The sequence below is a fragment of the Moschus berezovskii genome, chromosome 8 (genome assembly GCF_049115385.1).
Source record: "Moschus berezovskii isolate FMDL1 chromosome 8, NW_MosBer_1.0, whole genome shotgun sequence".
Taxonomy (NCBI): Eukaryota; Metazoa; Chordata; class Mammalia; order Artiodactyla; family Moschidae; genus Moschus; species Moschus berezovskii.
In genome coordinates, this window is record NC_142467.1 from 14,431,628 (window position 1) to 14,448,655 (window position 17,028).

The following is a 17,028-nucleotide window of genomic DNA, read 5'->3' on the forward strand; positions in this document are numbered from 1 at the left end:
TGTTTAGAAGTCCTGGCTCTGCCTTTGGAAATTTTAGGGCTTAAAAAATTACTTAGACATCTAATCCCTATTTAGGATGTTAAAAGTGATTATTGGAGGAATAAGTGACTAAAGTGATCATCTAGTTATTTTTGAAAGAGGCCGGTTTGGAAACTAGGTTCTCAACTATTCAAGCTCATGGTTTCCCATTACTTACTTTATGTACTATCTACTTTCAGAAATAATTTTAGGCCACTTGTAAGGTCTACATATAAAACAATATTAACAAAAAGCTGCATAATGTTCAGAAAGAGGTAATTGTATGAGGAATTTGTGCTGAGGACAATTTATTGCAGTTGTCCCCTAAATTTATCACAGTTTCCTAGCAGCCAAGGAAAGATGAGAAAACCGTATGTGTTATTGTCATGCAAGAGAGACCCATGGAACATGCACGTTTTCCACAAAAGCACACTTTTCCGTCTTTTTTTTCCCTTCTTCTATGGCGCTTAGCACCGCCTTTCCCCAGGCCTTTCCCGCCTTTGCCGCGTCCCGACATGGCTTCGCGAGAAGAAAACCAACAGCAACTTAACTTTTCAGTCTTAATGGGTCGTTTTGTAGAGGTGCATGTGTGTGTGCTCAGTCACTTCAATTGTGTCCGACTCTTTGCGAGGCTATGGACTGTAGGCTCCTCTGTCCGTGGGATTCTCCAGGCAAGAATACTGCAGTGGGTTGCCGTGCTGTTCTCCAGGGGATCTTCCCAACCCAGGGATCGAACCCCCAGCTCCTGCAACTCCTGCATTGCAGGCAGATTCTTTACCCACTAAGCCACCTGGGAAGCCTGGCTCTTCTCTAACAGTGCTCTCTACAGTAAAGTTGTAGAACACATTTTACATGGCTTTAAAAATGTTGCATTTAGATAAAAGCCAAGAGCCTAATATTCACTTTTTTAGGAATGGTTCAGTTGTGTAGTTCCATGATCTAGCTTGATAGAGACTGCTTTGAAAATGAAAAAGAAATGTGACAACCCTTATTTCTCCAGTTTTTCAGTAGTTTCATCCAGGCTTGTAAAATTAACTTGCACACAATAATTCAAGTTTGACCTTCTAGTGAGGTCTATGGTGGAGATACTCTGTGTGATGACTGCAGGACCAGCCAGGGGCTGTGACCAGATGTGCAGTAACAAAAGATTTCATTTATTGACTGATCATTCATTTTCTCATTGATGCATTCAAGATGTATTTCATCCTTACTCTCCAGCAGTTATGGCTTTAGTTGTCAGGGCTACAGTGATGAAACAGGATAGACAAAGTCCCTGCCCTCACAGAGCTTATATTCTACCAGGAGAATCAGACAGGCAGGGACACCTCAGCCTATGTCGGGTAGTTATATGCCCTGAAGATGAATAAGGCAGGGGAAGGAGAGTGAGTGACTAGGTAAGGGATGACGCCGGGTCCTGTGGGATGACGAGCGGACGTGTGAGCAGGTGCAGACGGAAATGGAGACGTCTAGGAGGAGCGTGTTGTGTGCAGAGGAAGCATCAGGGACAAAACCTCTGCCTCAGGAGATGTAAATGAGAGAGCCTGATACGCTGTCAGAATGGAACATGTGCTGCTGACATTTAACATGCAGGCACCATCCCGCGCCCTCCCTTCCCCTCGCCTCCAGCTCCTCCTGGGTTCTGTTGGCTCTGCTTCCTGCTTGTCCATCCTCTCTGGGCACCCCTCTGCTCTTAGCGTGGCCAAGCCTTTCTCATCTCTTGCCTGGGTCTACAGTGATAGCCTCCTGACTGGCCTTCCTCCTGCCACTTGGCCAGCACCAAACCATTTTGCATCCTAAAAACTGAAAACCAACCCACGGTGGACTGACCCTTTCTGGGAACTCTTGCCGTTGCTCTTGACATCTCAAACCTCTCCTTCCCGTGTGGATAAGCCCACGATGACCCGGCCCCTGCCCGCCTCTCCGGCTCATTCCTGCACACTTCTGTGTTTGCCGTCTCAGCCACTCAGTCTCCTGCTCCTGGGCCCCACCGGGTGTTTCTCCCAGCTCAAAGCCTCCGCGCTTTTTCCTTCTTCTTCCTGGCTTGCTCTGTCCCCAGCTTTAGACTGGGAAGGTTCATTTTGTTCTGCAGAGGCCTGAGCTCAAGTGTCATCACGTCCGCAGACCACTTTGTCAAAGGCAGGCCACCCCCTCCCCAGCTGCGATCGTGGCCTGGGCTTATTTTTCTCCACTGCGGCGCAGAGTCATCCCTGTTCACTTCTTGTCTCCTCTGGCAGACTGTAAGCTCCATGAGGACAGGGTGCTTGCCTGACTCATGGCCTCATCCTCAGTGTCTTGTGCAGTCATTAAGCCAGAGGCACGAGTAAGTATCAGAGTCAATGTTCATGAAGAAATGGATGTGGGTGAGTCCCTGTTACACCCTCTGGGATTTAGGTTCTGCACTTCACCCACATTACACAACGGCGTCCTCACCAATGCTCTGCAGTGTTACAGACGAGCAATCTGAGTCCTGGAGAAGTTAATCATTGACTCTACCCATATATCAGGCTGCTGATTGCACAGAAAATGTTCTCAAGGAGGCAAGGATGAATCATTTATGTCCTCAGCTGAGATGCTGGATTTCCCAAGACAGATGAAGACAGGAGTGATAAATCTGGGTCCAGAAAAGTTGAAGGGCAGGGGTTAACAACTGGCTTTGTTCAGAGCTGTTGTAGGTATTTTTTAGTACTATCCTGTTAAGCTTCTTTAGGACTAATTAATTTGACCAATTAGTAAAACCGTTGATGTGGTTTGACTGAAGAGTGCCCAGAGTGATTTTTTTATTTTTTACATTTTATTGAAGTATAGTTTATTTACAATGTTAATTTTTCTTGCATAGCAAAGTGACTCAGCCACACATATTTTCTTTTTCATATACTTTTCCTTGATGGTTTAGCACAGGATTTTTCCCTGAGTGATTTTTTAAATAGCATATTAATTAATCTTGAATTCTGATAGAGAAACAGTAGGTTGAGTTACGATTTAAGGCAGGACAGTGAAGTGGGGTGTTCTCTAGGTTGTTATAGCGGGAAGACATGCCTTCAGCTCACTGAAAAGTTCTACTGAGTTTAATTTTAAAACAACCCTGAATCATTTAAAATTGGAATTTGATCTTTCAAAAGCCCATTCTTCCCCGCCTCCTCTCCCCAAACTTATGATTATGACATGGATTTTTAAGGAATTAACTGTCTGGAATCCATGCTGAATAAATAAAACATCTTGGCTGAGACTTGCTTCCTGTCTACGAAATCAAAAATTGATGGATTAATGCTGTGAAAATTTATGGGAAAAGGTTAAGAACCCTTGATGGTGAGAGAGAGTAGCACAATGGTCAATGCTGTTGCCAGGCCAAGCTATTCCTCCTGTGATCTTAAAGGGGCTAAAACCCAGCAGAGAAACGACAGCAGATATTTTCGAGGAGATAGCCAAGTGGCTCTTATCTCTCTAAAACCGTGGGGAATGTTGTGTGGATTTTATCTGGAGGGAACAATACATCAATTGTGGATTAGGAGAAAAAAAATTGGCAAGGTTTGGGGTATTACTACCATAAGAACCCCGATCCCTGCAGTGTTTCTATAATAACATTCGTGGCCAGGGCCATAGAGAAAGACTGCACTTTATGTGGCTGAAGCTGTTTGGCTTGGCAAAGAAGAGATTCTACACATTCTGCTTTTTTCAGACATGTTTAAAAATGTTAAGTGCATCAGTGTGTATGTCACAGATGATGCATAAAATAGATATACAAGATTAAAAGTTAATTATAAAATGGTAAACCCCGAAGTCTTTTAGAATCTGGCAACTGTGAATAAATTTTAAAAAGCTGCAGAGAGAAAAAAAAAAAAAGCACAACACTTGACATCATGAGGTATGAGCTCATTTCAGAGCTCAAGTTTATGTCCATAATCGTATCCAGACACCTGGCCCTGCCTTCTCTGTAGAATTTTGACAAATGCTGGAATTCTGGCTTCAGTTTTAACTAGCCTGAACTTACATTTGTGTAACCTGAAAACAAAATTTTAAAAGCACGATTTTTTCCCCCACAAGGTAAAAGAATTCTTCAGCTCTTTGAAGGAAAACGGCTCTCAGCTCCGTTGTGTTCAACAAACCATTGAAACCATCGAGGAAAACATACGTTGGATGGATAAGAATTTTGATAAGATCAAAGTGTGGCTGCAAAATGAGAAGCTTACCCTTCTCTAATGGTTCGGCTCTTGGCCGGTTCCTGTGATGTGTAATTTCCAAACTTCTGTTGAATGTGAATATTTTCAAAGTGGAGATGGGCCAGCTTGGCACCCACTGAAGATGCTTCTTGCCCCTTCAATTCATTTCACTCCTTCCTTTTCGTGAAGATTGGCTGCTTCACGCTTTCCTCAGGGAGTTGCTGCCACCACGTGTTCCCTTATAGGTGTGACCCCAAAATGTACACCCAGGTTGGGGGTTCCCTACTATGGAGAAGTGAAGTTCCTTTTTCTTCTTACATTGTATACTGAAGCCCCGTGGTCTCCACATCCCTGCTCCCCACGCGCTTGTCATTCGTACGCTGCTGCGTCAGTCTCCTGGGAAGACTCCCAACAGTGATGACTACTGAACCATGAACCCCTGGGGTGCTGACTGAGCCAGAACGCCCTCTCTCCATCCCAGCTTTCTCCCGCTTGCCGCTTGCCCAGGGGCTGACCTGTCCGGCCACATCACGAGGTTTCCCTGTCCTCCAGCTTCGGCTGCACTCCCAGGAGGGCAGATCAGAGCTGGGGTTGGGGAGAGAGCAGGTGAGGGTCTTTATTGCCCTGGCTCCCTTGCAGGTAGCCTCAGGCTGACCTCCAGCCAAAGGGCTCAGCTCCAGGGAGGTGGCCCTCTTTCCTGCCAGGCTTCTGCATCTCTGTGCTAGTAAGATGCTTCCTCCTCTCAACTCTGCAAGGGGGAAGCGGAAGCCTGGCTTTCGTTAGCCCTGTCTGGACTCGTGGTTTTCATACAGCCTGCTCATATTCTTGTTTAAAAACAAAACAAAATCCCCACAAACACCTTCCATAGAGCCCTCCTGAGCTAATCCTAATTAGAGGGTGCCATCTATTTCCTCAAGGCCACTGACCAGCAGTGTCCCTTCTGCAAAAGCAGAGTGCTTTCAGGTCTAGAAGAGAAACCTTTCATTGGAAGTTGAACCTGAGAGTTATCGATCCTTCGGTATTTGATGCTTCCCCTCCTTGTTTCTTATTTGGTCTGGTTTCAGTTCAGTTGAGTTGGTCAGTTGTGTCCGACTCTTTGCGACCCCATGGACTGCAGCACACCAGGCCCCCCTGTCCATCACCAGTTCCCGGAGTTTACTCAAACTCATGTCCATTGAGTCGGTGATGCCATCCAACCATTGAAGAACTAACTCATTTGAAAAGACCCTGATGCTGGGAAAGATTGAAGGTGGGAGGAGATGGGGCCGACAGAGGATGAGATGGTCTGTTTTTTAATCCTTAAATAACTTGTTGTTGGCCCTTACTGCCAGTGGGCACTGCAGACTCTACTAAATGTAAGCTACTGTGAAATTGAAATTACTTTCTTATATCAGCCTAGACATTGCTTTGCCGTCTAGTCGAGGCTATGGTTTTTCCAGTGGTCATGTATGGATGTGAGAGTTAGACTGTGAAGAAAGCTGATCGCCGAAGAATTGATGTTTTTGAACTGTGGTGCTAGAGAGGACTCGCGAGTCCCTTGGACTGCAAGGAGATCCAACCAGTCCATCCTAAAAGAGATTGATCCTGGGTGTTCATTGGAAGGACTGATGCTAAAGCTGAAACTCCAATACTTTGGCCACCTAATGTGACGAGTTGACTCACTGGAAAAGACTCTGATGCTGGGAAGGATTGGGGGCGGGAGGAGAAGGGGACGACTGAGAATGAGATGGCTGGATGGTATCACCGACTCTGTGGACATGAGTTTGAGTGAACTCCGGGAGTTGGTGATGGACAGGGAGGCCTGGCGTGCTGTGATTCATGGGGTCGCAAAGAGTCGGACACGACTGAGCAACTGAACTGAACTGAACTGAAGCGAAGACCAGGTATGGTATTGGAGTTGAAATCTTTTATGAGTTTAATATATTGCAAAACTTAAAGGAATCGGATATGAAAAATGTCAATGTGTTCTAATACACTATGGAATAGAAGGTCTTTTCTGGACATAAATGTGTTTATAATTCCATTTTCATATATACTGCCTGACTTAATGGTTTAAGAACTAAAAAAAAGAAATCACTGGTAATTTATACCCCCCAGGTGTTTTCCTTCTAAAAAACATACAAAGCCAAGATTTTAATGTAAAATACTTTCCTTTAATTGCATCTTCTATCTTGAGTAATGAAACATGGAAACAGTGGTTTTCGGTTTTGGTCACCTGAGGAACCTATTTTCATTTGCTTTTGGAGAAGTCCATTTTCTAAAGAGACACACATCACCACAACACTGTGCAAAACCCTTTTTGGTAATAAAAAATGTCATTTACCTCTAAGCAAATATTTGCAATTATTCACTGCAAATGAGATGGGAAAAAGGACTGATTTAGATCCTGTAGCTTACTCAGTTCATCATTAATTACCAGCAGACACTCAAGTCTTGAAGACATTTTGAATAAACAAAAGGCATATTCAGAGAACCTTAAATAAATGTTTACTTTTACAGGCATTTCTTAAATCTCTGGATTTGGTACGTAATTTAAAAAACTTTATATATGCATGTAAATTAGTAATACTGGAGTCATATCTTTGCAAACACATCTGTCAGTGTCAAAGGTTTCACTTTTTTTTTTTTTTTTTTAAACAAAACAACTCTGTACTACCTATAGACACATAGTTAAAATCCCCCAGGAAAAGTGTTTGTTTTCTTGTTAGTGCCTTGAAAAGGTCTGTTTAAGTTACCATAATGCTGGCTTATATTTCCCAGATTTAGACTAATAATGCCTTTATCTCTCATGAGATGGAGACAGAGCATTTGAAGTGGATGAAGTTTGCAATCTCAGGCATGTGCATGTGTGTGATTTTTAAAGAGGCAGTATTAATAGAACTGGATGCCCATGATAAGCAGTGTTGTTATTTTGCTTGCCTCCTACCCCATTAGACAGTATCAGTGATACTACTTATTTTTAGTGAAATTGCCAAGTCCTAAGAAATAGTTTAAACAGATGCGAAGGAAGGCTGTACTCTCTGAAACCAGGAATTCCAAATCCGTTTTATGATATCCGTACCTGATATCTTTTCCTTCGTTCACTATCAGAAAATTAAGATGGGATTTTGATCACTGAATTTCATCAGTGCTATCTTCATCAACCATTCAGAAAAATATGAGAAACCTTTTCAAGTTGTGGGATATCAGACCCTCCCTAGTTCTTAAATGGCTATGGGGGAAAAAACAGATTTTTTTTTTAATGTTAAAAAGATCTTTTTTATTTTTAAGCAGAAGTTTGTTTTTGTATTTGGTAATAAACCCAACTTCCATTAAGCCACATGCTGTACAGGGCAAGACTCATGTGACAATGGCTCTACGCTAACAGCTGCTATTCGGGTTTCACAGAGAGAGGATGGCAAGCCCAGCTTAAGGCAGTACTGCGGCAGAGATCAAGCCATGTGAGGATTCTAAGAATTAGATTTTGTTATTCTTGAAACTTGTTATGCAGTGACATAGTCTGCATTTTGCTCTTCTGACTTGAGTCAAGTCCTGGTGGGTCTGTGCGGACAAGGTGCAGAAGTCTTAACCTCCGGCAAAGAGAAGTTCAACCTGAAAGGGGGGGTACGGCGCTTCCTGGTCTGTCCAGGGTCTCTACGATTAGCAGCTCAAGAGGAGACATGTGCCCAATGCACAGTATTTTATGACTGACTTATAAACATCAACCCAAAGAAACATCAAATACAGTTCAAAAGTCCAAGAGGAAAGGGGTCATGAGAAATCAGAACACTGAAGAACACGTGAGGCATCGTTTTCCAAATGCTAACAACAAAAATAATTAAGTGCAAATTGAAAATACTAATGAGATTTACAGGCACTGTGGGGAGAATGTGCAAAAGTTTGCAAAGGTTTTTCCTTTTGTGTGCCCTGCTTTAAGAAACTATCAAATGTATCTCTTAGAAATATAAAGTTCCTTTCTCTCCCAACTGAAGACGATTTTTAAAAATTCAAAGTTTATCAATACTCAGTAGAATAACACAGGTGAACCAGACAAATTCAGTTTCTTTTCAGGAAAAGAATAACAGACAATGTTTAGGATGTCAAAAGACTCAACAAATACCACTGTCTAGAAGCCACCCAGAAATTGTTTCTGTTGTCAAAGCCTTTTGTTCTTCAGAAGTCACCATCTACCCGCTGAAGATTTCATATGCAGATACCTTGAAAAATTAAAAAAAGAAAATCCAGTGAACCATTTGATATGTTACTTTCTTATTACAGGCATAATAAATCTAAGGATGCATTTACTATAAGCAGATATTAGAGTAGAAAATTAGAAGAAAAACTTTTTTTTTTTAAATTTTGGGGAAAATCTTTGGAGCAGTTCTAATCAGTATACCTTCCTCTATAGGAAATAAAAGTGAATCATGGTGAGAAAGCCCAATCCAATTTAACCTACATTGTTATTTCTTTTAGATTTTTTTGCAGCAAGTAATTATATGCTTTTGTCATTTAGAAAGACCTCTTCTCTTTGACATTAAGGAGGGCCTAGCTCTCAAGACAGATGTCAGAGTCTTCCTCATCCATACCAGCTCTTCAGTTACCATAAAGTAGAATCAAACACAGGGCTTTACTTTCTAAAACTAAGATGAACACAAGTTATCAGTCTTTTCCTTTGCCCTATTCTCAAAACCCTGTAATTACCATCAGACCGTAGGTGTGTACTTCTCCTCACCCCACAAGTGTTTTGGGTAATATCTAGATCATAAGGCCATTTCACCATAAGATGTAACTTGTCAATTTTACTTTGCCACAGTAGCCTGTAGTCATAGGCATCTGGGTTTCAAAGAGTCAACTAGACTTAGATGGTCATTTTGTTTAAGAGCCTGGCCTAATATTTTAAAGAGCTTTTAATTATAAGATTAATGTTTTTAAACACTATGGAAGCACCATTTATTGCTTTTCAGGGAATTACTCTACAGATTTTGCAGCGTCCATTTCATGCCAAGAGCATAAAGAGGGCATGAAATACTCAAGAAGTGGACTCAGTTTCTCTCACCTGTAACACACAGGCTGGTAGAAGGCACAGTGGTCTTCATTTGTGACAAACACCCAACTTACCAAATAGTGTGAACTTTAACTTGTACTTTTCCCATCAGCTTTTGGCTTGGAAGTTTCCTCCTTTGCCTAAAAGGACAAGCAAAAACCATCAATGAGTTCTTTATTTTCTGGATTGAGTACCCAAAGCTGATCACCCAGAACAGCTTTATGAGGAAACATGCTTTTCAGGTTTAAAAAGGTAAAAGGTGGCAGTTAGCAGGGGAAAATAAGATAGTCCTTTTTAAGTATTTTATTTAGCCCAAACACTGAATTCTTTCTTTCCCTTGAAGTTTATAAACTAAAAATAACCTTAAGTGATTCTAAATGTTCTGCTCTAGACTTTGGTTTTTTTTGAAGGCCAACATAATTGGTTGCCACTGGCAAGGCCTATTTTTTCCATATCTTCACTTTCAGTCTGTCCTTAAATTTGAAGTGAGTTTCTTATAGGCAGTGTATATAGATGCATCTTTTTTTTTAATCCATTCTACCTCTCTGTATTATGGGGAATTTAGCTCACTACTTTCAAAGTACGTATTAATAATTATGTACGTATTGCCATTCTGTGAACCGTTTGCTGACTGTTCTGTAGTTTCTGTGTTCCTCCTTCTCTGGCTCTCCCCTTTTGTGATTTGATGATTTCCTGCAGTAGTATGCTAGGTTCCTTTCTCTTTCGCGTATCTACCAAAGGTTTCCATGTATCTACTCTGTGTTTACCAGAAGGCTTACATATAACAGCTTACATTTATATTTCAAGTTGAGAACTACTTAGGTTTGAACACATTCCACAGCTCCACAGCTTTACTCATCACCCTCATGTTTTATGTTTTTGATGTCCATTTAATATCTTTTTAATCTTGCGTATCCCTTAATTATTATAGTTAGCTATTTTTTTAAACTACTTTTGTCTTTTAAACTTCATACTAGCTTTATCAGTGATTAATACACCACCTTTACAACATTAAATTATTCTGAAGTTTGCTGTATATTAACCTTTACCAGTGAGATTTGTATTTTGATTCTTTTCCCATTACTAATTAGCATGCTTTTCAGCTTAAATAAGTCTTTTTAACGTTACTTGTAAGACTGGTTTAATAGTGATGAACTCCTTTAGCTTTTGCTTATTGGGAAAACTTTTTCTTTCCTTCCGTACTGAATGACAGTTTTTCTAAGAAGAGAATATTCTTGGTGTTTTTGTCTTCCAGCACTTTGAAAATATATCATGATACTCCTTTTCTGGCCTGCGAAATTTCTGTTGAAAATCTGCTGAGAGTCTTAACGGAGGCCCCTTGTATGTAAAAAGTTGTTTTTCTTTTGGTACACTCAAATTCCTCTCCTTGTCTTTAACTTTTGACATTTTAATGTGTCTTTGGATTCTTCTTATTTGAAAGCATCTGGGCTTCCTGGATATGAATGTCTGTTTCCTTCCCCAGGTTAGAGAAGGTTTTAGCCATTACTTATGTCAATAAGTTCTTTGTCTCTTTCTCTCTTGCTTCTCCTTTTGGGACTCCCATAATACAAATGTTCACCTGTGTTGGTCTGTGTGATACTGTCTGATAAGTCTTTTCGGCTATCTTTACTATTTTTTTTTTTTTTTTGCTGCTTTGACTGGGTGAGTCCTGTTGCTCTGTCCTTGAGTTCCTGGATCCTTACTTCTGCTTCTAGTCTGCTGTTGAACCCCTCTGGTGTTTTTTTCGGTTCCATTATTGTATTCTTCAGCTCTGTGACTATTTGTTACTTTCTCGTATCTTTCCTATATCTTTGTTGAAGTTCTCACTGTGTTCATCCATTCTTCTCCCAAGTTTGGTGAGCATCTTTATGACCGTTACTTTGAACTCATCAGGCAAACCGCTTCATTAAGGTTTCTATCCTGAGGTTTTAATCGTTTGGAATGTCTTCTTCCATTTCTCCATTTTCCTTGACTCTCTGTGTTGGCTTCTGTGCATTAGATAAAACAGTCACCTCTTCCCGTCTTGAAGGAGTGGCCTCGTGTGGGAGATGAACTTTACTATTAAACCCTGACTCTTGATCATCTCTCAAAACACTGTAAGTGTTCAAGCAGCCTATCTTATTTTCATTCGTTCAATATACAAACATAATAGTCTTGAAGGGCCACAGCAGGTGATCAGGAAGTGCCCCCCTGGGGGGCAGTTACAAAAATTTGGCCTCTAGTTAAGTGTCAAAGTCCCCTTTCTGGGAGATACTGGTGACCTGGAGCGAGATGGGGAAATAGCTCGATGGTGGTGAGCATCCAGCATATGTCTCCTAAGAGCACAGCTGGGCATCTTCTGCCAAATCGGAGGCCTGCTCCTCACACCGAAGCTGCAGGACAAGCAAGGAGGCCTCTTACACAGAAAGCTGGGGTGTGTTTTAATCTGCGGTCTGTGCAGCACTCTGGGGGATGGTGGCTGGCTAAGAACTGTAGCTCTGATTGCTTTGTCGGGGGTGCGGGTGAGTCTGAGCTCATGAGCCCTTGAAGAACCTTTCCTCAGTTTACTGTGGCCTTCTGGACACAAGCTCCATTGGCTTCCCAAAGCTAGAGGTTTTGTGTGCTCATCTCTCAGGTGGTCTTTAAAGGTTGGGGTGCTGCCGTGGGGGTTCAACCTAATTTGCTCCTCGGGAGAAGCTCTGAGTTTTGAGTTTCCTTCTGATGGTGAGTTAACTGTGTTGGGACTGGATTTATGTCGAGTCTGTCGCAGCCTCTTCTACCTTCTTTGATGCTGGCCTTCTTTTATCGGCCCAATGGATAGGAGTCATTCAGATCACCGTGGGAGCTTTTTCCTAGAGGAAACTGTTGCATATACAGCTGTAGATCTGGTGCTTCCATGGTACAAGGCGAGCTGATCTTTTCTACATCACCACCTTGAACCAGAACTCACCGTCTTGCTTTTTAAGAGTTTGGATGCAGCTGGATTATCGTTTCCGGACCTGTATCTTTTATTTCTCGTTATAATTGGAATTAACAGTCATAACCACTTGAATACTGTGGTTTTAGAATTGGAGGGGACCCAGAAGTTGTCTATCCAATCCAACTTCCACTCCTTTCCTAACCACGGTTTGAGTCATTTTAATAATAGGAAGCTTTCACAGTGCCATGCTGCATTAACGCCCAGCTCTAAGAAACCAGATCCACTCATTAGTCTCCGTTCTGCTTTCCATAACAATGTGCAAAATGAGGTACCAGCTGGGAGGAAAGACTGCTAGTATTTAATGTGAGTATACTGGATCTCAGAAACGGTAAGGGCTTCTCCAGTTCTCTGCTTTCCTGTTCCAAGATTTACAGAAGCTAAATTCTCTGGTGGTGTCATCTCCTTTGCCACGCACGCATATTTTAACATGTCTTAATTTGCTGTTATGATGACTAACATCGTAATCAAACTGTTGACTTTTTCTCAATAATTGGTGGCAACTTAGACTTGATGAAATAATGTATATGGATCTGTACTGTCAATGTTTACCCAAGTGGAAACGTGAGGTAGGAAGTGTTAGTCTGGGTCTCTGGGGAGGTAAAGCTAGAAAATATTCACCGATCCCGAAGTCTCAGTCATTACAGCATCAGATCTAATGCCCCAAAGCACACCCCGAGAGAACATATAAGGACTGATAAGGAGACAATACAGCAACCAGCACGTCATTGCTGTTCTCAGGGAGAGCTCAAGAAGGGGGGGCAGGGGTCACAGAGACAAAGCTTCCAAGGAGGTGAGGGGATGGAGGGAATAGGGCTTTTGAGTTGTTGAAGAGCTGGAATGTGTTTGTATTACAAAGGAAATGAGACAAAGATACTGGAGAGAGTTCAGTTCAGTCGCTCAGTCGTGTCCGACTCTTTGCGACCCCAAGGACTGCAGCACGCCAGGCCTCTCTGTCCATCACCAACTCCCAGAGCTTACTCAAACTCATGTCCATTGAGCCGGTGATGCCATCCAACCATCTCATCCTCTGCCGTCCCCTTCTCCCCCTGCCTTCAATCTTTCCCAGCATCAGGGTCTTTTCCAATGAGTTGGTTCTTCGCATCAGGTGGCCAAAGTATTGGAGTGTCCGCTTCAGGATCAGTCCTTTCAGTGAATATTCAGGACTGACTCTTTGGGACCCCATGGACTACAGAGTTCATGGAATTCTCCAGGCCAGCATACCAGAGTGGGTACCCTTTTCCTTCTCCAGGGGATCTTCCCAACCTGGGGATCAAACCCTGGTTTCCCACATTGCTGACGGATTCTTTACCAGCTGAGCAACCAGGGAAGCCTGGAGAGAGTTAGTGACCCCTTGAGAGAGAGAGAGAGAAGGGGCTGCAGGCAAGGAGGGGAGAGTGGGTTTGCTAGGAGGAAGACAGGAAGGGGGTCTTGGTTATTTCCTGCAAGGCACCCTCAGTTTTCTTTTTAAGTAGGAGGCAAGGCTTTCTGCACACGGTAGGGAAAGCAGCAACAAGGGAGTGCAAAGTATTTGGGGCTGATGAAGGGAGAGGGCCTCCACGCACCCCAGAGCAGCACAGCTGACACTGGGACTTTGTGTGACAAGGGCTGGCAACGCAGGACATTTCAATTGTGTTCCGAATCTTTGTTCCTTCAGTAAGTTGATACTTACTGAATACTGATTATTGATAAGTAATATTGATACTTAAGTATCAATTACTTTATAAAATAATATATATCATGGCTGATTCATGTCAATGTATGGCAAAAACCACTCCAATATTGTAATGGAATTAACCTCCAATTAAAATAAAATTTAAAAAAAATAAACATCTTTAAAACTTCAGTTTCTTTGGCAAGACGTGCTAGGGTAAAGATAGTGCTTAAAAATGGTTTCATTCTAAATAGACCCCAAGCAGAAACTAAATGACTAAGAACGCGCCGTTCCCTGTAATTGCCAAGCTCATTTGTCATCTATTTACTGCCCTGGTGGGGGCTTCCCTGGTGGCTCAGATGGTAAAGAGTCTTCCTGCAGTGCGGGAGACCAAGGTTCAATCCCTGAGTCAGGAAGATGCCCTGGAGAAGGAAATGGCAACCCACTCCAGTACTCTTGCCTGGGAAATCCCATGGATAGAGGAGCTTGGTGGGCTACAGGCCATGGGGGTAACAAAGAGTCGGACACGACCGAGCTTTGAACTTACCTTTGTGGAATCCTTTGCTTTCCCGCCATTCCTGGGTGCTCTGGCAGTGGAAGCAGGCTTTTTGTCTTTGTCCTAGAGCAGAGGAGATGGAATGAGGCTGTTGCGGCCAGCACCCCATCTAGCAACTAACTGCTGCTGCAAGCAAGTCGACCCAGACTCTTCTTTTTAGGAGCCTGGAATCTCCAGTTTAACTAAATAATGAAAACTTGAGTATTTCACAGTCATGACTTTTTGAACCACAGTGAACGCACACAGAGGTATTCAAGGTGGGAGGTAAGAAGGAAAAAAATGAGGAAAAGGTGACTCATGTTGACATCCTGCCAATTTTTATGATGCACTCAGACTGTATTTTGCTCATCAAAATAGAGCCTGGTTCTATCAGGACTGGTTTCTATGTGCCAAGAGGACACTGCTTTCAGAGTTATGGAAGAAGAATCTAACAGTGGAAGAAACCAGAGTGAGCTAGGGCCAGTCACACACAAAAGTAAAGTCCATTCACCAAAAAGGCATTATTGATGAGGGTCCAGGAGCTGAGAAATAGGATCCTGATGTGATCTAGAAATTAAATCACACAAGATAGGGAAGACTGACAATTCAGTGATGGGGAAGTATGTTTAATACCTGCTGAAACCATGTGCATTTTAATTCTTCTGAAAATACCAATGGAGGACACTCATTTCACTTTTCCTTCTATTTGATGGATTACACTTTTCTTTCCATTCGCATTCGATCTCCTGCTATGCACCAGGCATTTTGCTGATGCTGACCACAGAGCTACCGGACACATGACTGCTGTCTAAAGCCCACAGCTCAGTGGGGTGAGGCCCACAGGACAGGGAACTCACAGCGCAGGGATGGCACAGAGGAGAAGCCCCTGACCTGGAAAGGGAGAAGCAGACAGGGAGAGCTTCCTGGAGCAGTAGAGGCTTGAGCTGGTCTCTGAGGGGTAAGGAGGGGAGCTGCTCAGGGCAGAAAAGGGGAGGAAGCCCCAGAGGGCAAAGGGTGAGGGGCTGCTCTCCTTTTAAATGACCACAGATAAAGCATTACTGTTACACACCAATACAGCATGGCAATAAAAAATGGTGACTATGAAGCTTATAAAGCAACATGGAAAACATTTATGATATACTCTTAAGAAATGTATTATATATAGAATCTAAGTATAATTATGTAAAACCCACATATGCAAAAAGACAAGAAATAACACCAAATAATGGTGGTTGGGGGGAAGTAGCATTTTTTTCAAGCTTTCTAGGGCATTAATCAGTTTATTTTATGGTATAAAATTATATAATGTTTGTGTGTGTTATTTGTACAGAAATACATTAAAAAAAAAAAAAGCTAAGAGGAAAAAGCCCAGTACCTTTGCTGTGCTTGTCGAGGTTTCTGCAGTTGAGGGACAGCTGTCAAAGTCCCCTGAGAGGGCGTCAATGGGGTCCTGGGCACCTGCAGGTTTCTGAGATATCAAGAGAAATAACCATCAAGATTTGCTCTTTGGAAAAGCAAGGGAAAGATGCTTTGTGGAAAATGGGTTTGTTCAAAGCAAAGCCTTGCTGACATTCTTTTCCTAACAAACTATTATAAAAGAGATATTAAAACAGGAAAATCTTGACAGCTCTATTTTCTTCCACTCTGTTGTGCAAGGTGATTAGTATTCTCTGAGCTATGATGTTCTAATCTGGAAAATGGAACTGCCTATGTCGAGTGGCTCTTGGGAAGACAGAAATAATATACTCTTATATGCATGCCTTGGCATCAGACCAAGCACAGAGCAGGCATTCACTGAATTTTAGATTTCTAAAATGTGAAAGCTGCAGCTCAGTTCAGTTCAGTTCAGTCAGCAGCTTAGAGGTTAAAAAAATCTTTTTCTGGAAACACACAGCTGTGGTATTTACCTTTGATGCCTCGGGTTTCTTTGATGCCTTTGGCTTCCCGGATGCGCCCTTAGAAACAAAGCAGACTACTGGTTAAACAAATTGTTGTAAAGGTTTTACTTAGGCGTAAGTCAGTATTTACATGATCTTTTATCCAGTGGAGTTCAATCACCCCCTGCATCTGTGGCTTCTGCACTGGCAGATTCAACCAACCAGCAGATTGAAACTATTTGGGGAAACAGAATGCTAGGAATTTCCAAAAAGCAAATCTTGAATTTGCCACATGCTGGCAACTACTTTGGCAAGCCACTCCAGTACTGTTGCCTAGAAAATCCCATGGACAGAGGAGCCTGGTAGGCTGCAGTCCATGGGGTCGCTACAAGTCAGACACGACTGAGTGACTTCACTTTCACTTTTCACTTTCACACATTGGAGAAGGAAATGGCAACCCACTCCAGTGTTCTTGCCTGGAGAATCCCAGGGACGGGGGGCCTGGTGGGCTTCCGTCTATGGGGTCACACAGAGTCAGACACGACTGAAGTGACTTAGCAGCAGCAGCAGCAACTACTTATGCAGCACTTGCACTGTATTAGGTCTTCTGAGTAATGCAGTGGAGAAGGCAATGGCAAGCCACTCCAGTTCTCTTGCCTAGAAAATCCCATGGATGGAGGAGCCTGGTAGGCTGCAGTCCGTGGGGTCGCTAAGGGTCAGACACAACTGAGCGACTTAACTTTCACTTTTCACTTTCACACATTGGAGAAGGAAATGGCAACCCACTCCAGTGTTCTTGCCTGGAGAA

General features: G+C 42.6%; 2 protein-coding genes across 14 annotated transcripts in view; one reads left to right on the plus strand and one right to left on the minus strand.

The window, feature by feature from the left end:
* ERAP1 (endoplasmic reticulum aminopeptidase 1) overlaps positions 1-6,806 on the plus strand; it is a 43,089-nt gene extending 36,283 nt beyond the window's left edge. For all 6 annotated transcript variants that reach the window (XM_055429477.2, XM_088838454.1, XM_055429472.2 and 3 more), the window contains one exon: positions 4,060-6,806. In XM_055429477.2, the coding sequence (XP_055285452.2) occupies positions 4,060-4,215 (156 nt within the window). In that variant the 3' untranslated portion in view covers positions 4,216-6,806. The remainder of the gene's footprint in view (positions 1-4,059) is intronic.
* A 1,392-nt stretch (positions 6,807-8,198) lies between these two features.
* The window catches only part of CAST (calpastatin), a 125,299-nt gene continuing 116,469 nt past the window's right edge, over positions 8,199-17,028 (minus strand). For all 8 annotated transcript variants that reach the window (XM_055429450.2, XM_055429449.2, XM_055429453.2 and 5 more), the window contains 5 exons: positions 16,251-16,298; positions 15,719-15,811; positions 14,356-14,427; positions 9,273-9,338; positions 8,199-8,371 (listed from right to left, as the gene is read on the minus strand). In XM_055429450.2, coding sequence (XP_055285425.2) covers positions 9,288-9,338; positions 14,356-14,427; positions 15,719-15,811; positions 16,251-16,298 — 264 coding nt within the window. In that variant the 3' untranslated portion in view covers positions 8,199-8,371; positions 9,273-9,287. The remainder of the gene's footprint in view (positions 8,372-9,272; positions 9,339-14,355; positions 14,428-15,718; positions 15,812-16,250; positions 16,299-17,028) is intronic.